The sequence below is a fragment of the Alexandromys fortis genome, unplaced genomic scaffold (genome assembly GCF_014885135.2).
Source record: "Alexandromys fortis isolate MF-2015 unplaced genomic scaffold, M_Fortis_MF-2015_v1.1 scaffold_4, whole genome shotgun sequence".
Lineage (NCBI taxonomy): Eukaryota > Metazoa > Chordata > Mammalia > Rodentia > Cricetidae > Alexandromys > Alexandromys fortis.
The window spans coordinates 31,584,369-31,609,273 of record NW_026067944.1 but is presented as its reverse complement, the minus strand read 5'-3'; the positions used below and the strand labels follow the sequence as shown (position 1 = coordinate 31,609,273).

General features: G+C 42.7%; 1 protein-coding gene and 1 non-coding gene across 10 annotated transcripts in view; one reads left to right on the top strand and one right to left on the bottom strand.

Moving 5' to 3' along the window:
- The window catches only part of Phldb2 (pleckstrin homology like domain family B member 2), a 222,771-nt gene that overhangs the window by 104,496 nt on the left and 93,370 nt on the right, over positions 1-24,905 (top strand). For 7 of the 9 annotated variants that reach the window (XM_050148921.1, XM_050148925.1, XM_050148917.1 and 4 more), the window contains exon 2: positions 4,280-4,390. In XM_050148921.1, coding sequence (XP_050004878.1) covers positions 4,282-4,390 — 109 coding nt within the window. In that variant the 5' untranslated portion in view covers positions 4,280-4,281. Of the gene's footprint in view, positions 1-4,279; positions 4,391-18,830; positions 20,264-24,905 lie in introns of those variants that run through there. The other 2 variants (XM_050148920.1, XM_050148919.1) reach the window with 2 other exon arrangements.
- Positions 484-616, bottom strand: LOC126505889 (small nucleolar RNA SNORA51). Its single transcript, XR_007593000.1, has one exon. It is a non-coding gene; the product is annotated as a small nucleolar RNA SNORA51 (small nucleolar RNA).

Sequence of the window (24,905 nt, the reverse complement as noted above, 5' to 3'; positions counted from 1 at the left end):
ATACACCTTGGCATACATGTACTCACATGCATTCATAGATAAACACATGTTTTTAAAAATTAAATGAAAAACATAGAATCACAAAATATGTCACATTCTTTACTGTCTTCTTTTACTTGATGTTATCAAGTGTCCCAGGTTCAGCCATAATAAAAATAATGTGATATTGTGTCTTTCTGGCTGACAGTGTCCTGCTGTGTAGATAAATGACATCTGACTTATTCACACCTGTGCAATGACATCTGGGTTGCCTACACTATTTGGCCCTTGGAAGTAATGAGAGTAACACTTGCATCCAAGATGTTGTACAGAGTGCTTCATTTATGAGGAGTGTGTACATAGGAATGGAACTTCTGAACCCCATGGAAGCTCTGTATTTAACTTTTTTCTTTTTTCTTCTCTTCTTCTTCTTCTTCTTCTTCTTCTTCTTCTTCTTCTTCTTCTTCTTCTTCTTCTTCTTCTTCTTCTTCTTCTTTTCTTTTTCCATGTCTCCCCATTCACAATAGAGACCAGGCACAGTGGCCTGGGCTGAGGTATACATGGGGTGGCTTTATTATGCCTCCTCTTTCTATACAGCCAGTGTAAGAACACAGCCTGTGGTAAGCACAAGGAGGCCTTTAACTCTTAAATGTAGATCTTTTAAACTCTCTTTCTCTGTGTCTCTGTGTCTGTCTGTCTCTCTTTTTATGTGTGTGTGATGTGTCGTGTGTGTGTGTGTATCACATGAGTGTGAATACCTTCAGAGGCCAGAAAAAGGCATCAAATTCTCACATTCCCAAAGCTGGAGTTACAGGTGGTTGTGAGCCACCTGATGTGGATGCTGAGATCTGACCTTGGATCCTCTACAAGAACAGGAATCACTCTGAACCACTAGGCTATCTCTGTATCCCATTTATGCTTAGCTTTGTAAGAAGCTGACCTGCTATTGTAAACACCCACACTCTATATCTACACAAAGAACATGTGAGCATTCTCATCTCATAATTTCCTCACCTCCTCCAACACTGGATATGGTATCTTCTTCATGACAGCAACCATGTTGTGTGAGAGTTGGTATTATACATATTATGCCCTGGTGTGCATTCCCATATGGGTCATGATATTCAGCATTTCTTTCTGTGCTTCTTGGATGTTCATACCTTTTCCTTAAAAACTTTGTCTAGCCCTAGCATTAAAAGAGTTTGATCTTTAAGAGCTCTTATGCAAGACAGTAGTGGCTCATGCCTTTAATTCCAGCCCAAGGGAGACAGAACGAGATGGATTTCTGATTTCAAGGCCAGCCTGCTCTACAGAGCAAAATCAAGGACAGCCAGGTCTACACAGAGAAACACTGTCTCAAAAAACAACAAAAAAGTTCTTGATATAGTGTACATTCCAATCTCCTATTGGATGTGTGGTTTGCCAATATTGTCTTCTGAGGCTGTGTTTTTTTCCTTTTTTGTTGGAACTGTTTGCAGGACAGGGGTTTGGCACTTTTCTTTTTAATATGTACAGAAGTTCATAGGTCAGCATTTGTCTCCTTTGAAAGGCAATAAGAGTCCTCAGCCTGGTGGACTTCCAGGGAAAGTTTGTTCTTGTACCTCGTTGACAAAAGGAATGAGAGTATGAAAATCTCCCACTGGTGAGCCTTCCTGACACAGGCCCGTTGTCTACCTGCTATCACCCTTCCTCTCCTTCTAGTCATTCCTGGAAGTGGTGCTAATCAAGACCAACATACCAACTCTGTTCTCAGCCATGTTTTTCCTCTCTCTCTTCTCTCAGAATCTTTCTTAATCTTCTCTCAATGGTTTTTCTTCTTGATCTTTCTCTTCCCTCAGCCTCTGTACTAGCTTGACTTGGTTACTCCCATCTCAGGAAATAAGGAACATTTCAAGGTCTACACCCTTCAAACACATCCCTAACAACCATCTTTACTCCTCACTTCATTCTGCAGATACTTTACAGCTAAGTAGGTCCAAAGTTGAACTCCCCCCTCCCCGTCACTCCACATCTGTTCCATTTCCTGTATTTCTATTATCAGATAATGGCCCCCTCATCTATTACTTAGCCAAATTACAAAATGCTTTCCTTTGTGCCTCCTATCAGTACCAATAAATCATGTGTCACACTGCCTTATTGAGTTTTAGTTCCTGTATATCTCAGTCTATGACTTGCTTTATTTTAAAAAACATTTTTTAAATTGTGTGTGCACCCACATGTGCATGTGTGAGTACACAAGTGCTAGAGCCTGTGGAGGTCAAACTTACTGGATTCCTCTGAAGCTGGAGTTGCAGGTAGTTGGCTGTGAGCCACCTGACGCTGGTGCTGAGAAGCAAACTTAGCTTCTCTGCAAGAGCAGTACACAGTCCGAACCACTGAGCTAGATTTCTGTCACCATGAGTCTTGTTTTCTTCAATAAGTGCCCAGCTTCATTTTTTTTTTAGCTTCTCACCTTTACAATCTGTGGATTTTTCTATTTAATTTTCTACATCCATCTCTACCGCCATTGAAAATTAGTTTTTCCTGATACATCAAGAAGAATTGAAATCAAACTTGTTGCTTTTTCAACATTTGATTTGGAGATAGGGGTTCAATATACTTTATGAGATAATGTACATTTCTGGTTCTGTGGTTTCTGAAACCCCGTGACTTTCCCTCAGCCCCTATCTCTTTGTGTAAAATGTACATGGTAATGCTAAGCCTGGAGTGTCATTGCGGGAATGAAATGAGAAATTATTTTGCAAAGTGTGTGCATAAAAATAGGAACCACTGTGTGCTAATAGAATCCCTCCATCTCCCCAAGACTGATGAGAATGCTGGGCACATAAAAACTATGGGATCCTGACTGAAAGTCAAGAGTTTCTCAGCAAGTCTTTTAGAACAAGGATACCAGTTTCCTTCTCTGAAACATCAGGTTTTGCAAAAGCTAAAAGAAACAATATAAAACAAAATACCTAAGAGGGTAGGTGTTAAATGCTAAGCATAGAATGAAAAGTAGAAAATAAAGCAACAGCTAACCCAAGGAACTTGACCTAACTATTGCTCTCTCTGTTCATCTCTCTTTATGCAAGTTTTCAATTCCCATGTTTTTCGGAACGCATAGTCAAGTGTGATGTGAAAATACTAAATGAAAAACTCCCCTCACAAACAACTCATACGTTTTGAATTTCACTCCCTTCAGACAAACATTTAAAAAAATTGCATTCCATCAAATTTCATCTTGTCTGAGAGGAACCTTTGTTCAGAGCATCCACAGTACATATTCTGCCCTCCACTAAGCACTTAGCAGTTGTCTTTGTTAGACTGGTGTTTGTTGTGTTGTAATACTTCATGTTTTGTTCACTCATAGTCTGGGGAGAGAAGATTGCTAAGGTCTAACTGTGAAATATCTCCCACAGGAGCATGTACGTTACCACCTGGTTCCCAGTCAGTAGCCCACGAATGGGAGGAACCTTCGGGACTTGAAACCTAGCTGGTAGACATGGGCCGTGGGGTCAGAGCCCAAGCATCGCAGTTCAGCTGGGCTTCAAGCCCAGTTTATTTTCTTCCTGAACACCACCATATACTCACATAACAATGGTCATGAACTGTTCATGTTGCTATGCCTCTTCACTGTCATGATGGACAGAATCCCCTGAACCATGAGTCAGAATAAATTCTTCCTCCTAAGTGGTCTGTGTTAGGAATGCTGGGACGTGATGAGGAAGACATTCAAAACTGGGATGAGGCAATTATGATATGCTAAGGAAAAGCCTTTGTTTTTAACTCCGTAAGAAAGTAAAAATTAAAATCAGATAGCAAAGATGCTAAGAAATAAGTGATTTTGCTAGAATGGGAGAAAAAAATTCACATAACTTTTGTTACAGTATATCATTCTTTTATTACTTTAATATTTAATATTATTAATAATTTTATGGCATATATAGGTTTGGGTGCTATCTACATTTCAGGCTTCCACAAGGCTCCTTTGAGTGTAGCCCTAAGGAGTGAAATAGAGCTATTTATTTATTTGCTTGTGTCCACTTTTAAAGGAAGATAACTACTCTACCCCAAGTCTGTGCTTTTGTTGATGGTGATGAGGCTGCTATTTATGTTGATGTTTTAAGGAAGAGTCAGTGATGAGGTACCATGTTGACCTCAGGATGTCTGCTTTTCAACTCCAACAGCAGTTAGGGTTTCCCAGATGTTCAACTTCTGGGCTTCACAATGAAGCATTGTTGACCTGCGGTTTCCATAGGTCACTTCAGCTTTCAACTTCCCAATCATAGCATCTATTTTTTTTCTTGGTGAGAACAGGTAGACATGGATCCCAAGATCTCCTCTGAGAATCATCACATGACTCTGATGGAAGAGGAAGATGAACCAAGAGAGGAGCCCATGGATGATGGAGCTGGTGACCTACAACACTTTGGTGAGAACTGTCTTCATCTACACATGGTTCTTCAATGCTTCTCTTGACTCACAAACAGATATTAGGATTGAACTATACGCTACTTACTTGTCTTTTACTGTGGCAAAGTATCCCAACCAAGGCAATTTCTAGAGAAAAGGAGTTTATTTGCACACACAATTCCAGGGGCATAAGAGTCCATCATGACACAGAAGTATGGCAGAAAGCAGTAGGCATGGCAGCTGGAGCAGAAGCTGAGAGCGCACATCTTGACCTGCAAGCATAAAGTAGAGAAAGCAAGTTAGCAGTGGTTCAAGTCTTTAAACTCAAAAGGATCTCTGTCTTTGATGTGGCGTAAGTCCTCCAACAAGACTGCACCTCCTAAATCTCCCAAACAGTGCCACCAAGTAAGAAACAAGGGTTCACATACATGGGACCACTGGGGACACTCTCATCCAAACCACCATCAGCTGGAATTCTCAAGTATAAATTGCAAGAATATAACAAGTACAAGAAATATGGAACGTAGCCAGAGGCAGGCAAACCAAGCCTGTTGCTTTAGTTAAATGCTATTTTACAGGTCAGTTTCCTACCTTACCAAAACATGATGCAGATAAGTTTAAATCAAGGTAGCTACTGTAGAGAGGTAATACCAAGCCATCCATTGGTCTTCTTAAATCAATATTGACACAAAAAGAAGTGTTTTGGGTTGTACAGAGAAAGGCACCAGAACATTGATTCTGTTGGTTCCTCCCAGGAAGGGTCAAGCTGTACTCAAAACATTCTGGCTCACAAGGCTATAGTACTGGGTGAAATTTCCCAAAAGTATTCCCCACTATTTGAAAAGAACAAATGGACTTACAAAACGTGTATGTTCTTCATTAAGTTTATTCTGTATCAAGTGATCAAGTAACTACAGGATTTGGAGATACATGAGGTAGCATGTGTATCCCCTGAGATCATCTCTGTGCTCCAGAATCCCCTTGTGTTAGGAAACTAATTTCAAATGAGATTCGGTATTCCATTTAGTCATTCTGCATAGCTCAAGAATCAAAGTGTTAAATGAAAAGCTTCTATGCTAAGGTTCTCCTGAAAAAAAAAAGATGAAAGCAAATATAGGTTCATATTCACCTTCTCTCTCCTTCCTCCTTTCTCTCCTTCTATCTTTCTCTTGACTGTACTTGTGTGTTAACAGAGGGAATCCTCTTATTCTTCTGTGAGAGTCTGCAAGTCTGTCATTTGTAGGGAGTGTGTATCGAAGATGAGAAGAGTGGGATGCGTGTGAACAATTCCCTCTGAGGGTGGAATTCCTACTCATGGGAAGAGGAGAGAGAATAAGGCAGTCTGTTAGTGAGGCGATAACCTGGAGTAACCAGAGGCTTACTTCCATGCTCTTACTCTCAGGCTCCACTGAGGACTCTTTATTTATTTTGTCTCAAGTCTAAATGGATTGGAAGGGTGGGTTTAAGTGTTCCATAGATGTAATAATGAGATTAGATTTTCACTGTGGATGACCGGTTTATATAATTATTCATTTAACAAATATGTTACAGTGTTTCTGTCATATCTGTCATATCTGAGTGAGTGACAGGAGTGGACATAAACGGCTGAGGGAAGGAAATTGATAAAAAAATAATTAAATCTTTTAATTAGTGGTATTGAGATTAGAAGTTTCATTTGGGGAATTATCATTCCAGTATTTGCTGTCTCTGCCTTCTGAGACTTGACATCCAACAATAAACTCAAGCTTCAAAACACGAATTAATGGGCTTTTTATGACTCCGTTCATAAAGGCATCTGCTGACAAGCCTAAAGACTTGAGTTGCATCCCTAGGACCCACAAGGTAGAAGGAAAACAAACAATTCCCATAACTTACCCTCTGACTTGCACACTCTCACATGTGTGTTCATGTCCTAGAGTGCACATGCATGCATGGGCATACACACAAAATACATGAAAATTTTAAAGATTTGTTTATTCTATTTTATGTATATGAGTGTTTTGCTTGCTTGAATGTCTGTTCACCTTGCCTATGCCTGACGTGAGAGGTCAGAAGAGAATATTAAACCCCCCAGAACTGGAGTTGTGAGCTGCTATGTATAATGGGAAATAACCCTGGGTCATTTGAAAGCATAACAAATGCTCCTAACACTGCCGTCTCTCTGCGTCTCTCTGGCTCCAATATATATATATATACAGTTTTAAAGACAAACAAACAAACTTGAGCAGTTCCTTAGCGATCTCCCTACACTTGCTCACATCTAAGATCAAAGACTCTTTGGATCTTAGGTTTGATACATCCAGTGTTTTTCTCAACCTGTGGATGTTAGTTAGCTTCCCCTTCAGAGTCTCACATCTTTCCCTGCTTCGCTGAGTCTTGAACTCAGTCAACATCCACTGTCCATCCATCCCCAGGCCGGGTGAGGCTCCATTACCCCTTCGCTCTTAGGATTTATCCTAGCCATCTGAAGGAAGGAATAGGTGTTAAAATAACAAATGATCCGTGAAGAAAGTGAGATAGAGAGAAGAGAACCGCTGAAAGATATGCGGGAGGTCAAACTGAGATGTGTGGCTTGGTGGCGGAGTGCGTCTGCTGTGCGGCAAATTCTCGCCCCAGTGCTGCTAAAAAACCAAATGAACAAAATGCACATCAGTGACAGAAGCGGATGTGATTCAGCAACGGGCGGCTACTGAGGGTTAGAAAGAATAAAGATCTTTTCCAGATCGAGCAGTTGGGCGACTAGATATGAGGCTAATCTTCCATTAATTAATTGCAGAACACAACAAAGAAGACGACAGGGGTGGGCCAGGGGAAGGTGATAATGACCTCCATTTGTGTGGTCCCCTTATGCACAAGGGGTATGCATGTTGGCGCATGCAGTGCCTGACCCCCCACGCTCCTCCAATGCACCCCTGCCATCCTTCTTTCATGAACTGAGAGAGCTGTGAGATTTGAGTGGAAAAGAAAGGCTTGCTATCTCCAATAGACCACAGAGTTAGGTATTTGCAAAGTCACTGAACATTTTGCAAGAAATGCTAATGGCCCATGAAAGCTACAACTCTCTTTTGGGAAGTAATTGTCAGTGAATTATTCATCACGGGTAGCATTATACTCCACGGATATGGACCCCTCAAAACTGCCTTGTAAGGAATTTTCCACTTGGATAGTCACTTTGATAACCTTTGGATGTAGGACCAAAGCAGCTTTCTTCATCAAGGAACACTAAACCGCCTAAGAACTTTTGTTGATTGCTCATTAGCGCCCAGCCAACTTGGAGGGTGAGACTCTTAGGCTTTTTCTCCCCCAGCACTTCAGCTGTGGAGGGAGGAGGCAATAGAGGAGGTCCTCAGACCAAACCTAGGATTTGTTTTTTAGAGGAAATAGAGACCCAGAAAACTCTATCCTAATTCTGGTGCACTCTTAAGACGTACTCACATATGCCAGCGTCTATAACTTCCCTCTTATGCATTAAGTTGCAAAACTTCTCGTAATGCTAATATTAATCATGAAGGTATCGTTCCTTCCTATAATTACACCAGAGCTCTAGAGATGTCTTTTGGTTGTTTCTTTTGTATTGTTTTTGCTTTGTGGACTGTTTTGTTTTGTGAAACAGGGTCTCACTATGTCACCCAGGTTGACCCAGAACTCATGACATCCTTTCTCAGTCTCCTGCAAGCTGGGATTACAGTTCTGCACCACCATGCCAGTCTCTCTAGAAATTATGTCAGTCTTGTAAATATAATACTGATACCTAACGAGTCAATCTCTGGAGATCAGAAATAAGAGAATGTCCTACAAAGGACTTTTGTTCGTGTGTGTGTGTGTGTGTGTGTGTTCTCATTTAAACACAATAAATGTATTCCAATCATCTTCTTCAGGGATCACTTGTAACTTACAGAAATTCTTTTTCTTGAAAATAGTTAGAAATTCTAGTAAGTATAAAAATATGGTAGCATTGTCAGTATTGGAATCAGTTCCTTAATCTACTGAAACACATTGGGCACTAAACCTTAATCTCTGTTCAGAGATAGAGGCCACATAATGATGGATTGAATGGCTGGCTTTCTCAATCCCTTGAGAGAAACACTGAACGTATCCCTGTAAAGTGAGACATTTGAAAATGGTCAAGCAAGCAGGCCTGAGCCTCTAGGGACACAGCTGAGCATATCCCCAAATTCCAGCCCACCTGTCTTAATTAGGGTTTCTATTGCTCTGAAGAGACACCATGACCACAGCAAGTTTTTTGTTTCGAGACAGGGTTTCACTGTAGTTTTAGAGCCTGTCCTGGAACTAGCTCTTGTAGACCATGCTGGTCCCGAACTCACAGAGATCTGCCTGCTTCTACCTCCCCAGTGCTGGGATTAAAGACGTGCGCCACTACCACCCAACTTGCCCACAGCAACTCTTACAAAGGAGAACATTTTATTGGGGCTGGCCTACAGTTTCAGAGGTTTTGTTATCGTCATGGCAGGAAGCATGGCAGGATACAGGCAGCCATGATGCTGGAGAGGTAGCTAAGAGTTCTGCATCTGGATCTGTAGGCAGTAGGAAGAGAGAGACTCTGGGCCTGGTTTGAACTCTGGACTTTGAAGTGACACACTTCCTCCAACGAGGCCACACCTCCCAATAATGCCTCTCCCTGTGGGCCTTCAGGGACCATTTTCATTCAAACCACCAAACCGACATTTGATGTAAAAACTCAATCAGCCCTGCTTCATGCATATTTCTGTAAGAATTTTAAGATCTCTAACCATGAAGTCATTATAGCATGAGAACAGTAAGATGGTGGTGAGAAATGGGAGCAATTTCAGTGTCCAAACTGTGCACCTGAGAATGTCCAATTGAGCATCCTTGATAACAGAAGCACCTCAAGTTTAACACAGGAAATAGCATTTCCAGGGTTTTATTGGAGTATAAATTTTGTAGTTAGAACACATTTTTCTCTTGAATCCTTTCTCTGTATAATCAGGTCTTCCTTCCTATAGTTAGTGTTTGTCAGGCAAAGAAAAACTTAGAACAAGGATATGATGTAACTCAAATGGTATTAGATGTGAAGTCTGAATTTCAATTTCGCATCTCCCCAACCTCCACTCCCAAATCTGCTCCCAACTTCTTAGATCGTACCCCCTTCTCCCTCACTTTCATTTTCTCTACAGTCTGTTACTCACTGTATTCCAAACTCCCTGGGACCTACTGTCTTCCTGTATTACTCACACCATACTCTGCCTAGAAATCCCGTTTCCTGTAAGATGAAGGTCAAATGTGTTGTCGTCTCTGATGAATTCTTTGGCCCCAGAAACTCCGCTATCAATATGCATTCCTGTCATGTTTTAAACCCTGATTTAGTTATATATTGGTCACTAAAACCTCTATGGAGAGACATATCATCATCCACTCTTTTGAGCTGCTCAGTAAAGTTAACTTTCTTTTGACACTTCTCATCTTCTGAACCCTGGTGTGGTCTTCTGAGCTGTGAGAAGTCTCCAGGACATTGCAGGTATTATTACAGATGAACTAGAATCCGTGGTGTGAGATAACTTGACAGATGGCAAAATTCAGACGGAGGAAGAATAAAGGCCATAAGACAGGAGAGAATCTGTGCTCCCCGAGATATCAAGGAACACAAGGCTCTTATTTCCTGTAATAAAAATAACATAGAAAAACCCACCTCTTTGTTTTAAACCGTTCATGCGTGAAAAGTGATTGTGATGAGAAAAGTGAGCCAAAATAAATGCAGCTGGGGTACATTAATTAGTAACTCTCTCTCTCTCTCTCTCTCTCTCTCTCTCTCTCTCTCTCTCTCTCTCTCTCACACACACACACACACACACACACAGTCACACACAGAGGGGGGCATCCTTTTCCTGCATCACTACAACATAAACTCACAGGAAAAAATGAGATCAAGACACACAAAATAAACCACTTTGATGCAGAAATTTGTTGGGGCAATTAGATTTAGACCTTTCTTTTAAATAGAAGACAAATCTTGCAATAGCTTAAACTTAAAACATCACTTTGAACATGATTATTTGATATTCCAAAGAGATTTTTAAAAAATGAGGCATTTAGCCAGGCAGTGGTGATGCATGCTTTTAATTCCGATACTCAGGAGGCAGAAGCAGGTGGATCTCTGAGTCTGAGGCCAGCCTAGTGAGTTCTAGGATGGTCAGGGCTACACAGAGAAATCTGTCTCAAAAAAGAGCCACGCCCCACAAAAAGAATTCCAACCCCTCCTCCCAACAAAACAAAAACAAGGCATTTGTCTTCCTGTGCCCTTGGTAGGTTAAATGGACTCTATTTTAATTTTGGTTTATTTTCTGGTGTTAGCCTGGGTAACTAATATTTATAGTGTACCTATTTAATATTTATATTTAATATTTATAGTGTACCTATTTAAGTATGTGTTTGAGAATATAGAATTAAAAATCTAAACATCTAATAAAGTTATTGAAATGAATATACTACAAAGACACAGAAAAAGTAGAAGAGGAAAAAAAATCCTTGCTATTATTATAGAATGATATGATAGGAGCTTGCCTCTGTGCTTCCTGGAAATCCTGGTATGAAAAGAACCATTTGTTTAAGTAGTTCTTCTTAACAATGGTTGCAAGTTTGTGTGGAAAAGGGTGACAGCTTTTCTAAGAAATGAAAGTATGTACATTTTGAAGAGAGAGACCAATTGTTCTGGCACCATGTTCTAAAAGGAATACATGACGTGGCACGCAGCTTACCCAGGACAATGTGCATCATAACGGCCAATGCCATAAGCGACAGCTCCACAGAAGGGCAAGGTGACTGCAGACTTTTCTTTTGATTGCTCCCTTTGTGCTATCATCTGTGTGTGTGTGGAGGGGGGGGGGACATCATCATCTTGGATCATAGGATGAGGACTGGTTTTTTTTTTTTAAATAGTCATTTATTTCTCCCTGATGGTAAACAATGCATTCCAATTGCTTAGCTAGTAACAAATCATGATTTAAACCTAGGCCTGCCTGCCTCCAGATCAACTGTCTTTCTTCAGCACTCTGAAAAGTTTTACGAGTCTTGAGATAGTTGTAACGTTGAAGGAGAAAGCAGTCCAGACAGTTGCTGCAAGCATTGGAGGCTGACTCAAGATTTGGTGGCTCTCACTGCAGAGAAAGGAAGAAATATACTAAGTCAAGACGTAAAATTCCAGTCAGCTTCAAATAGTCTTTGTAAATGACAAGAAACAATTGCAAAATTATTCCAAGCATTTCAAAGTTTCTTATATGTCTGCAAGACTAACAGTGGAAGGCTGGGGCAGGAGGATCATGGACTTAAAGACAGTCTAGACTCTGTGAGACTGCGTCAATAACAACAATAAAAATATAAATTCCTAGTGGAATAATCCATGTATAATAATTATTTTTAATATTTTTTGAGAATTTCATATAATCTATTTTGATTATGATCTTTCCCTTTCCTCAATTTCTCCCAGATCTTCCTCTACAAAATTCACAATAAAAATAAAAAATACACAAAAAGACATCAGGTTGAATTTGTGTTGGTCACTGACACCTAAATGTGGGGGCCTGTCCTAGACTGTTGTTGATACACCAGGTGTTATTCCCTTGAAGAAAATGGATTTTCCCTCTCAGCAACTATCCTTTGCAAGAAGTTTCTTGGCTAAGGGTGGATCAGTGTGCCCACGCCACTTTCTCCCTGGTGGAATTTCATCTGGCTTGAATATGTGTGCATTATGTGTGCGCCATCTCAGTCCCTGTGAGTTCATATGTACATCAGCTCTGTTTTGTCTGGAAGACACATTATTGGATTCATCTCCCTGCTCTGACTCTTACAATCTATTGATTACTGAGTACTCCAAAGTCTATAACCCTTGTCTTTCTGCTGTTCAGTTGTGAATCTTTCTGTTCATTATCATGTACTGCTTGAAGAAGCTTCTCTGATGAGAACTGAGTGGTGCAATGGTTTATAGGCATAGCATTATGTTATTAGGGGGCGTTTTAGTGCTGTGTTCATTGAGCAGAATAATAGTAGGAGGTTTTCCCCTAGAGTCCATGACCAGCATTTCTAGCCTCAGATTCTTGGCCTCATGAACTGTGTTAGGAATGGTTTACATTTCACGAAGAATACCTTAAATCCAATCAAAACTTGGTTAGTTGCCCTCATAATATGTGCACCACTCTGATGTGTATTACATATCACTGTTACGTAAGATATGCCCACTATTATAATAGTCCTACATAATTCTCCTTAGCAATGACTTCAACTTTCATCTGAAAATAAATGGCTGCTTTTTTAAGAAAGACACATCTTGCAGGCAGGAAGCTATTATAGTTCACAGGGTCTGTAACTGGGTAAAACTGATAATTACTTTTACCCACCAGTATAGCACCTTCCGGCTCTATGAACAACATTCAGTAGGGGTGAAGCCTCTGGTAGAACACCAGCCCGATTTCTCCGTGTTCCGTGTCATAAGGATGTGGTGTCTTTAGCAGTAGGGTCTAACCATCAGGCCGTGAGGGGTAACTAATAGTACTGACAATGACCTTTAATGTTGGGCCAGGGAGTCTATGGCCAACAACTCAAAAGAATGGAGCTGGCAGTATTTCTATATATGATGTCTAGTTGTGGTATTTTCTTCCCCATTATAGGATTACCTCCACATAAACTTCATTTATTTATGCATTTGAGAATTTTTTTATACTATGAGTCTTTCCAACAAGTCTTTATTATGAGCTCTTCTCCATATTCCTTTCTATACCTTTCTCTACCATTCCCCACTCTGTGTAATCTTGCTGTTTTATTTTGCCTTTTATTCCCTGTCACTTTATACTCTATTTCCCCTCTTTGGAAGACCCTCTCCTCCCCTCTGGTCCCTTACTAGTTACCTAACCTCTGTGGATTTCTAGATAAAACACACATTTCTAAAGCATGACAGCTAACGTCCACATAGGAGTAAAAACATACATGCTTATCTTTCTGGGTCTGTGTGACCTCACTCGGAATGGTTGTTTCCAGCTCCATTCATTTACCTCAAATTTCATAATTTCATTTGCCTTAATCCCCAAATAATCCTATTGTGAAAATATACTACGTTTTCATGACCCACACATCGACTGATGGACAGCCAGGCTGTTTCCAGTTTTGGCCCTTATGAGTAGAACAGCAGTGAGCATGGAGGAGCAAGCTTCTCTGTGTAAGATGGAGTGGTCTTTGGTACAGCTCTATCTTGTGCTAAATCAGTTTTCAGCTTTTTGAGGAACCTCCACATATACTGTCATAGTGGATGTTCCAGTTTGTTCTCCCATCAGGAGCAAAGAAGTGTTGCCTCCTTCCTGCATCCCCAGTAACATCTCTGTGATTTGTTTTACTGATCGTGGCCATTCTGACTGGATGAAATCTCCAAGTAGTTTTAACATTGCTTGCCCTGATGACTAAAGATACTGACCCTTTACGTTTTCCTCAGTCTTATCTTCTGAAAGTACACTTTAGCTCTGTAGCCCATTTCTAAATTAAATTGTTTATTTTCTTGATATTCAGTTTCTTTGTTTATTATTTCCTTATTCTACTTACTAACCTCTGTCAGATGTATAGGTGGTAAAGGTTTTTTTCCCTCATTCTATAGGCTGCCTTTTCACTTGAATGACAGTGTCCTTGGGTACACAGAAGAATTTTAGTTTTGTGAGGTCCATTTATTAATTATTGATCTTAATGTCTGTGCTATCAGGGTTCTGATAAAAAAAAAGACCTTTCCTGTGCTGATGAATTTAAGCGCGTTCCCTACTTCCTTTTGTATCAGATTTGTGTGAGCGGGTCTTATGCTGAGGACTTTGATCCATTTGTAATTGATTTTTGTATAAAGTGATAGTTTGGATCTGTTTGCCTTTTTTTTACATGCAGCTAACTGGTTTGACCAGCACCATTTGTTGAAGACGCTGTCTTTTCTCCAATGAATATATATTTTTGGCTTCTTTATTAAAAATCAGGTGTCCATGGGTGTGTGAACTTATGTTTATGTCTTCAATTCTATTTCATTGATCCATGTGTCTGTTTTTACGACAGTGCCATGCTGTCTTTATTACTATGTCTCTGTACATAACTTAAAATCAGGAATGGCAATGCCCCCAGCCGTTCTTTTATTGTTAGAATTATTTTAGCTGTCCTGTGTGTGTGTGTGTCAGAGAGAGACAGAGACAAAACTTTACTTTTCCCCACTTGAGAAGTTGAAGTCAGATAAGAACAAATTTTATAATTAGTTTGATCCCAGAGAGGTAAACAACGATGGGAGGAATGCTGTGCAGTTTCCAGCCTGCACCCTAAGTGGCTGACTAGGAATGGCAGAGGCTAGGAGACAAGACTCTAATTTATAACGAAAGAGAGAATTTTACAAAAACAAAAACAAAAACAAAAAACCATATGTGGGTTGGGGGCCATAGCACAGTTGGTAACACTCTTGCCTGTCAGGCCCAAAGCTCAATGCTCAGTATTCCATAAAGGGGGTATAATGGGGACCGCAATCCCAGCATTCGGAAGATGGAGGTGTGAGGTTTAGAAGTTCAAAACCAGTGTCAGTGAGTTATTTAAAATAAATAAGTAAATATAAGATAAAATGGGACTCAGAATATGGAAAGGTAAAAGACGGGAGCTTAGGTCCTTCTCTAAGTGAGTCTGGCACTGCTGCTGGTAGTAGTTATTTACTGAGTGACCCCCCCCCCATGTGTTAGGAGATTAAAGGTCTCAGTTTAACACTTAATTTCATTTACCACTTGTACCTTCGGGTGGATCTCTTCTGTCTTCAGGCTGCCCTGGTATTATAAAACAGAGGGAAAACCATACTGAGTCATCAAGAGAAGCTCTGCTGCGCTGAGTACTTTAAAAATCACATGAAATAAGTACTTTCTGATAGCCCCTCTCCCTATCTCCCCAGCCCCAGAGTGTGATTCACGTAAATATGAATAACATGACCCCTTGTCCTGTGAGGAATGTAGCTATCATCAGAGACAGCAGGACGGTGGACATTAGCTTTGTCTACTGATTAGGAATTAGTCACTCTGCAGACATTCCTCTGATGGTATTCATGCTAGAGAAAAGGTGAGGTAACATTTAAGGGTGTAGGCACTCTAGACTCCTGCTGTCTGCACTCAGACTCTGCCTCTACTAATTCAAATGCTTGGGCAAATGTGACTTTCTGGTGTCTGTTTTTTCCCTTACAATGTGGACACAGTAGCATGGTGTCCATTATGGTATAGAGCACTTCTCAATACCACCGTATACTTAAAAGAATGATCCATACAGTAAGTGTTGTTTTAATAAATATCAGTGATATTTTTCTCAGTCATGAATATTAGCAATTTAAATATAGCTTGTTTGTGTATACTATGTTAGTGCATCTATTCCTTGCAGAGCAATTATCTAGGCTAAGTATGTTAGTTACCGCATTTTCGACAGGGAAATATCTGTAAGCATTGGGTCAAAATTGCCATTCGTTCATGCATGTGTACTCTATGTCAGGGAACATTCCAGGTGTGTTAGTGATACAGCATGTGGAGGAACAGATAAAAATCCCTGTCTGTCTGGAACTTCCATTCCAGTGAGACTAACACAGATACTAATGTTAATTTAGGACTATGCTTTGTGACTTCTACAGTTTACGCCTAGAGATCAGGAATGTTGCCCAAAAGCCCCCTGGTTGAAGACTTGGTCCCCAGCTTACCGTATTGTTGAGAGGAGATGGAAGATTTAAGAAGTAAAACCCTAAATCCACTGTGATGCTGTACAGCTTTAATCCCAGGACTCCGGAGGCAGAGGCAGGCAGATCTCTGAATTCAGGTCATCTTGGTCTACACAGGGAGTCCTAGGCCAGCCAGTGAAATATGGTGACCATATCTTAATGTCTTTTAAAAAAGAAAAGAAAAAGAAAATGGAAGGTAGAAGTCACTGAAGAGATGGTAATATCAGCCACCAGCCTCACCCTCTTATTCCTAGGAATGAGGTGAGGAATTGGATGTGCTGCCTTGTCACAGACCAAAAGCGACAGAGCCAGTCAGTTTTGTCCTGAAACCTCCAAAACTGGGAGCCAAACACACCTTTCCCTTTATGAGTTTATCATCTCAGTTATTCGTTACAGTAACAGAAAGATGACTGACACATGAGACTACAAATTACAATTACAAAACGGAGAAACGTGTTGATATGCAAAGTTCATCTTAAACTTTAAGAAGAGTGGTCAGGAAAGGCATGAGTAACATGGTTACATTTGAGCAAAGGAAGTGAGGGGCCAAGCTATACAGATGCCACTGCATCTGTATGGAGGGTTGGGGAGCTTGGGACAGACAGGCTGCTAGCTCAGGGATCCTGAGGCAGATGCAGTTTCCAGAAAACAAAGGCAGGGATATCAAGGAGGACATGGTGTCGAAAACTGGGTGAAAGAAACAGGAGGTGATGTTAGAGAAGAGTGGGTCAGCAATGTCCTTCTAGGCCCCCACATGGCTTTTGCTTGAACTGAATAGGGTCACCGCGGAATTTTAAGGAAAGGAGTAGATTGTGTCGCCTAACATTTTACAGTGATCACCCTAGTGTCTGGGCCGACAATATCCTGCAAGAGAGCAAGGGTCAAGCCAAGACAGTATGGCAGATGAGATCTAGATGGAGATTAGCAGTGAGGTCGTCAGTAGCTGAATTTTTAATTTATTTTAGAAAAAGCAGGAAAGACTTCCTGAGGCATTGGAGAGAAATTAAATTTGAGGATGATGTAAAGTTTTAGATCTGATATGGGGATGACTTCAGTTGGAAAAGAGTGGTTGGAGACAGGGGAAAACATTTCAGGGAATCAGCATTGAGAACAGTAACTAGTAGGTCAGTAGGTAGCCACATGGGTAGCTGCCAGGGGCCTGAGATATGAGAAGAGGGTTGGTCTGGAGATGCAATGTGTGAATAGTGGACACATGATGGGATTTAGTTCCATGGGACACAAAGACAGCAGTAATGGAAGCAGTAGATTGAATATAGGTCCCAAATCTGAACTCTGGGTACTCAGCCATTAGGCCAAAGGAAACAAGAAGACGGAAGGAACTAGATTTCAGCTGGTAATTGCTGCACGGGGGTGAGAGGTGTCCCCCCACCCTCAGTGCTAAGAAAGCAGTACTGGAATTTGCTCATACATGAGCAGTCATTGGTGCCTTCCCCCTTCCCCACACAACTGATCCCTCCACTCCCATCTTTCCTGCCTCTAGTCCAACCACAAAATCTATTCCAGTTCCCCTTCCCAGGGAGATCCATGCATCCCCCATAGAGCCCTCCTTTTTCCTACCCTCTCTGGGACTATGGAATGTAGTTTGATTACCATTTACTTAACAGCTAATACTTATTTTTAAGTGAGTACATTCCATGTTTGTCTTTCTGGGTCTGGGTTGCCTAACTCACAATGAATTTTTTTTTCTAGTTCTGTCCATTTGCCTACAAATTTCATGATGTCATTGTCTTTAACAGCTGAGTCATACAGCTTTGTGTAAATGTACCACTTTCTTCATTCATTGGTTGAGGACATCTAGGTTGTTTTCAGTTTCTGGCTATTATGAATGAAACTACAATGAACAAAGCTGAGCAACTGTCCTTGTGGTAGGATGGAGGGTCCCTTAGGTATATGCCCAAGAGTGGTACAGCTGGATTTTATGGTAGATTGAGTCACAATTTTCTGAGGAACCACCACATTGATTTCAATAGGCAGTTTTTGGTGTTTTAAGTCTGGTCTTCACTACGTAGCTCAGGCTGGTCCCAAATTGTTGTGAGGCCCAAACTTGTGTGGATTTCTTTTTTTTTTTTTTTTTTTTTTTTGGTTTTTCGAGACAGGGTTTCTCTGTGGCTTTGGAGCCTGTCCTGGAACTAGCTCTGTAGACCAGGCTGGTTCTCTTGCATCAGCTTCTCAAGGACTAGGATTACCCTCAGGTACCACCAGGCCTGTGAAGGAGCAATCTTTCAGTTGTGAGCTTCAAGCTCAAGGGGACACTTATAATAAAGGCAACTTCTGAATGGAGTAAATGAGAAGGCAGAAAGTGGACAGAGTTTCTTAATTCTTGAAAGGTGTTTTGTTAAAGTTAAGCCGTAAGTGAATAGAAACGTAAACAAAGGCAAAAGTGTCTTATTTTTATTGAGATGTTATAAGTGATTTTAAGTTGATGTGAATTTATTATTGATGTGGAATAAATGCTACTGGGGTGGTGATGAGCAGAGAATACTCGAAAATGCTAACCAATCTTATAGCATAAATTAAAAGTCAAACTTTAGGGACTGATGAGGTTGTGTAGCTTCTAAGAGCTGCACCGCTCTTGTAGAGGATCCGAGTCTAGTTGTCAAAACTCACTTCGAGAGGTTCACAACCGTTTCTTCTTCCCCCACTGCCCCCTTATCTGCATTCACGTGCACACACATACACAAAACACACATACATATAAATAGTAAAATATATTTAATTTAAAAATTCGGACTTTTACTTACACAAATGTAACATTTTAAACAGACATTCCGTTAAGTGAGTGTACTCACAGTTCAGACATTTTACATACACGAAGCAGAGGCTGATTAATTGCCTCGTGGCGCAGGCATCACCGGTACCTCTGTTGCTCTGCTACCGTCTTGGAGACATCCTTGCTGGTAGCTAAAACAACTTGTCCAGGCTACATGGTTATTAATTAGAGTTTGCGGGTCCTTGTGCTTTCCTTACCCTGTGAGTTCCTCCAGGGTTGTCTTTCATCGTTGAAACCCCACTTTGCAAAGAGCTACATTTGCCCGTGTCTACATGGACTGTGGGTGTCCCCAGTCTATCCCAGTCTATTTCGTAACCTCCCAGGGAAGCAATGGTGGAAAAAAGTCTACATTAGTTTTCACTGGTTATGTTAACTATATGGAAAACACAGAACCGTTTATGAGACCCCATGCCAAAGAAATCAGTACTACGGAGTTTGAAGTCTCCTGACCCCAGGCTGTTCCATTGCTGTTTGGCACAGCTGCTTTTCTGACGCATCAGGTAAACCTGCCCCGGGGGAAGAACAGTGTCTGGTAGAGGTGCGGTCACCTGGAGTTTCACAGAGCAGAAACTTCATCATTGGGGAGGAAATCACCACCCGAGGACGTGTGTTCTCCCGTCCATTGAGAGAGAGAGAGAGAGAGAGAGAGAGAGAGAGAGAGAGAGAGAGAGAGAGAGAGAGAGAGAGAGAGAGAGAGAGAGAGAGACCAAGCACAAAGGTTTCCACTATACTGCTGCGAACACAGCTTTGAGAAAGTGGAGCCGGATGATGGGACGAACAGCCAGCCCACTTCTGCAGCAGTAAAAGCACCAACCACTTTGCTGTCCAGGAGCAGGAAGGCTCCGGGACTTCCCAGCTGGAACCCGGAGGACCCGCTTGCTGGGCTTCAGAAGGGGGTCGGGGCCAGGACTGAGCTACGTGGAGTCCACCATCGCGGTCCGAGGGGCGCTGCTGAGTGTGGCACAGAGCAAAGCGGTGCCTTTGCCTTCTGTAGTCGCCGGCCCTCGGTGGCCTTGTCACCTCAGGTGAGTAGGGGGCTCCAGTGGGCCTGGAGGAGCGCGCTGAGTTGCCTTTGCGCACCCTAGTGGCTGCTTGGGGACACAGACTCCCCCGCAGCCGAATTGGTAGCCGCCTGTCGCGCCGCGGAGGTCGGGGGCGGAGAGGAGGCGGTGGCCGCCCCCACCGGGAGGGGCGCCTGGAGTGCGCGGTGCTCGACTGCAAGAACTGGCTGGCTGCTAGGCTGTGGCGGCAGTGGCGGCTGCGGCGACTGCGGGAGGGGAACCGGACTAGGACTCCCTAGGGAGGGAGGACCAGGCTGAGGGCCAGGCCCAAGGGCAGCCGGACCCGTGGAGAGAACTGCGGCTCCAAAGAAAGATGAGTTGGTGAGTGGGCGCCTTGGGCGCAGATTTTCTTTGCAAGGGAAGCAGGCTGTAGGGACAAAAGCCCGGGCAGGGGTCGGTAAAGCCCGAACCGTACAACCCTAGGATACTCTGCCCCCCCCCCCCCATGCATAACGATGTGGAGTGGAGGGCTTGTGAGGAAGGGGTGTCCAGTAGGGATAACGCATCCAGAGTGGTTGTGGCGAAAAGGCAGGGTTCAATTAAGGGTCCCGAAGGTAACTTTCGCGGAAACTCTAGATTGATTAAGCAGAGATGTGGACCCCGGGGAAAGAGAAAGTCCACAGCTAGATTATGGGACTCCGAGAGGATCTTTTTGAATTAGGCTTCTAGCCATACTTTGTTTCTAGAGTGAGGCTGCAGGGTGAGCCTCCCGACCGAGATACTCACCAGGAGCCCTTGATGGCGATTCAGCTATCGTTTTCCGAAACGTTGATGGTGTGCTGCTCCCTTTGCCCTTTTAGTGACGGCAGGCAGCCGTAAGTCCTGGGATCATTTCGAGCCTCAGTTTCACCAGCTCCCTTCACGGCAGGGAGCAACCGAACTGTTCTTGGTGCGCTCAGTAACTTTGCCTTAGCAATCGGCACTTGAGGCACCAAGGACCTGGCTAACTCCTGCCACCGCCAGGAAATTAAAAGGCTGACGGGCTGTCCCTTCCCGGATTGGGATTTCCTGTTTGGAAAAGCTTAACAAATCCAATCTCCTTCCAGCGGTCCCTCCCTTACCTTTCTCTCTTAAGTGAGGGGGATAGACTCCTGCAGCCTTTTCTGTGTACCGATTAGGGCTGGAAACCCTTTAGCCCGGCCCAGCCCTTTTCCCTGGAAGTCTTCCTTTTGTGGTTCTGAAATAACTCGAGATTTCTAGGATGCTAGTTATAGCCAGTCGCAGCTGTGAGGGGTCTAGAAGAGATATAAAATGTGGAGTCCGTTAGTATAAATATTTGCCAGCCACGTTTCCCTCCAGAATCTGAATGTGTGAGTTACAGATGTAAATTTTTTAGTTACGATGATGCTTGTAACTAAGCTTCCAACGTGGGTTTAATTTGGACGTTTGAGATTCCCCCCCCCCCCTCTGGGCTTCAAATGTCTGGATTTAGCTGGGAGGCTCCAAATATGGTCCACAGCTCCATAGGGTTAAACTTTTGCCCTTGGGAGCACTTGAATTCTTTGTTCTTGGTAGGATAGCAACTGGGTAGTTGGATTTGGGATAAATAAACCTTTAGAGTGGCCTAGTGTTTTAACAGAATATGCCTAGTGCCATTGGCTTCAATTGGGTAAATATTAGTTTTAATAGAGAGCTAAGGTTCTCTGAAAAGCAACTGTTGGGTCTTTCCAGGTTCCCTGTTCATATCTCGGACTTAGTTGTTTAAAAGATCTTTATTTGTTTATTTTTTCCTGATAAATTCATTGTGGAATTTAAACATCGGGAATCATTAAGAAACTCTGTGCAGTGTCTCCAAACTTGGACCAAGGCCTTTAAAGGGGAGGGGAGTCGGCTTTTGCTCTCAGCTAATGTAGCGTTTACTCCCGAGGCAGGGAAGTTTGCAAACTCTCACAAGCGGCAAAATGAGATGTTTGGTTAAGAGCAGTCATCTTCGCAGTCCATTTTCAGGCTCAGTCGGTTTCCCTGCAGCTGGCAGCTGCTGCTCTTTCGGGGTGAGAATGACTGCAGAGATGTCTGCTCCATCCTACGGGAAGAAGAGGGGGACAAAAAAGCTAGCTAAGAAGATGGGTGAAGACTTAACACACCTCTTCAACCACTCTGGTCAAAGCTGAGCACTTTAGCTGGCTTTCCCAGGGCAGGGAGGAAAAAGCCAAACTTGACTTGACCAAACTCTGATCTTCACTACTTTCATCAGTGTTGAAGACTTCTGGGCATGGTGGGCTGTGGAGTATAACGAAGAAATCATGTCAGGAGTCTTGATGAGTTTTGCATACGTTTAAAAGCAGCCAGGGTTGTGGCTATGGCAGGTGACCTTACAGGATGCTACATTTCAGCCATGGGCAGAGAGGTAGTGACGCGGGTGACAGGGGGAAAGACAAGAGCTTTACACAGCTTCCAAGAATACCTGTGTCACTGAGTCTCTCTGTGCTTAACTATTAGTCGTGGGAATGCCGTCCATCTGAAACACAGACGCCTCCCCCTCCCGAGTGATGTGTTTGTCTTAAATCTTTGCAGTGTGTTTTAGCAGTAGTTCCCAGGAAGAGGAGGTGGCATCCGGTCTGAAGGCAATCCTGGCAAATTGTATTTTGGTTATGATAGCTGAGGGTAGGGAAATGCAACCAGTGTCTGTTGAATAGAGATCTGGGATGCTGTTAAATATCCTGCAATGTCCAGAACACACAGTGGCCTATCTGGACCAAGCCCTGTTCTAGAGCGTTCCCCTAAGTCAGTCAGATGTTAGTAAATTTAGGGATCTTCATTTAATTTGGGTCTTCACCCGATTTCTTGTTGCTCAACACAGGCTGTGTCTTAGAAGCCTTTTCACCTGCGGTGGCCCCTCCTGTCCTCGGCACTAAGAGTCTTAGACTGTACGGCTGATCCTTGTTGGGTTTTCTTAATGTTTTTGAATTGGCTTAACGTTGAGTTTGAGCGCAAGGGAGCCTGGGTGATCAACGTTCAGATCTCACTTTGTAGGTGATATGCCCATAAAGACTGATAAGACCTTGAGTGAGTTAGGGGAAGACCCAGCTCTAGTTAGAGCCTGAAATTAGAGAATTTAATAATTGATATTCAGGAAATCCAGATTTAAAAGCAAAGAAAAAATAACAATCTTCTTTTTTTCCTTTTAGCAGAAAACTAAAAACCAAGCAGACTTGACCCTTTGTGAGAGTTTAGCAATACCATTCCTCACGAGAAAATAAAGTCCTGGATGGGGGTGATGATGTAAGCTCTGGTGACTATGGAGCATATGCCTGGGTGTGTGTGACCTGTGACACCGCTCCTGAGGCCTGCACTATCTTTTCTATGTCAAAGTGAGCAACAGATGGTCCCACAGACGCAGCAGATGCTGCCTTTGAACGCAGGTACAAAGCAGAGCATCTGAGTGTCTCCCCCTCGGCTCTCTGCTCTGCGAATTGGGATCAGAGCACGTGAATGCATAGGGTTATCTCAGACCCAAGGGGAGAGGGGAAGCCTCCTGAGCAGGGAGGGGGAAAGATGCCTGGCAGCTATGGAAGTGAGTTGGCTTTGGAGCAGTTGATGGGTAGGTGGGTAGGTGGGGGGGGGGGATCCAAACGCTGATGGGTGTGTGTATACAATGCATTTCCTTGTATCAAACTCAGATTAGAAATCTAAAGACAATTCAAGCTTGACCACTGGGGGCAAGCTGGGGAAAATAATTGTGGGAGTAAAAGGAACCTTAGAAATCTTACCAGGCTGGGATGTAGCTCAGCTGGTAACAAGCTTGCCTGGCATGCAGGAAGCCCTAGGTTTGCTTCCCAGAATCACAAAAGAAGCTGGGGTGGTGGTATGGAATTCCAGTCCTGTCTGGTGGTAGAAGCCCGGGCACTAGGAGTTCAAGGTCATACCTGAACTGCTTAAAGCTGGCCTGGGCCAAATCAGACCCTATCTCAACAGACAGACAAACAAACAAACAAACAAACAAACAAACAAACAAAACACTTAGTGTCTCATTTGCAGTTTTGTAGGTCTCCTTCTATAATCTCAGGATTAAAGAAGCTGAGGTTGGAGGATTGCTAGGAGTTCAAGGCCAGAACTGTGAAAGACCACTGCTACTCTGAGAAAGTATTTAATTAGGGGGGACTCAACTACAGTTTCAGGGGGCTTGTCCATGGTGGGAAGCTGGTAGGCATGGCACTGGGGCACTGGAGCAGTAGCTGAGAAGTTTACATGCTGATCGGCAGGCAGAAGTGGGGGCTGGGTGGGGGGCAAACTGAGACTGTCTTGGAATGTTCTTTTGAAACCTCAAAGCTCCACCCCAGTCACACTCCTCCTTCACCAGGGCTAATAATCTCCTAAACAGTCCTAAATTCTTCAACTGGGGACTAATATAAATGAGCCTATGGGGCCTTTTTCATTCACAACACCACAGTTAGACAGTGAGTACTAGATCAGAGGCAGACAGAGAGGCTCTTTCTAATAAACAGAATTCACTTATCTGAAGCCATTACCCCAAGCCTTACACAGGGTTTGGCAGTGACAGGATAGAAGGAATTTTCTGACCTCTGTTCCTCCACTTATCCTGAACCATATAATGTCTACCATTCCATCTGTTTTCCTAGTGGTAAAGATTTGGTAGTAATACAAAGTTATTGTTAACTTCTTGTTAGAGTTTAGTGACTATGAAATTACCGAATGACTCCGTTTCTAGAAAGGAATTACCTCAGTGAGTTTTTTCCCCCTCTGTTGTTGATCTTTTGTTTGTTGCTTTGCTTTGGGGGAAGGGTTCATTCTGTAGCCAGGTTAGCCTTTTGGAACCTACTTTGTACCCCAGGCTTACCTCAAACTCTCCAGGAAACTGAAATCACAGGCATGAACCACCCTGCCTGTGTCTTCAATGAGCTTTTGGGTATCAGGAAAGTTGTACCTGTATGGCCTGTTTCAGTTACAAATGGCAACACCCACTAATTGGTTTACATTACTAGTGCTAGACATTAGGCCTGTG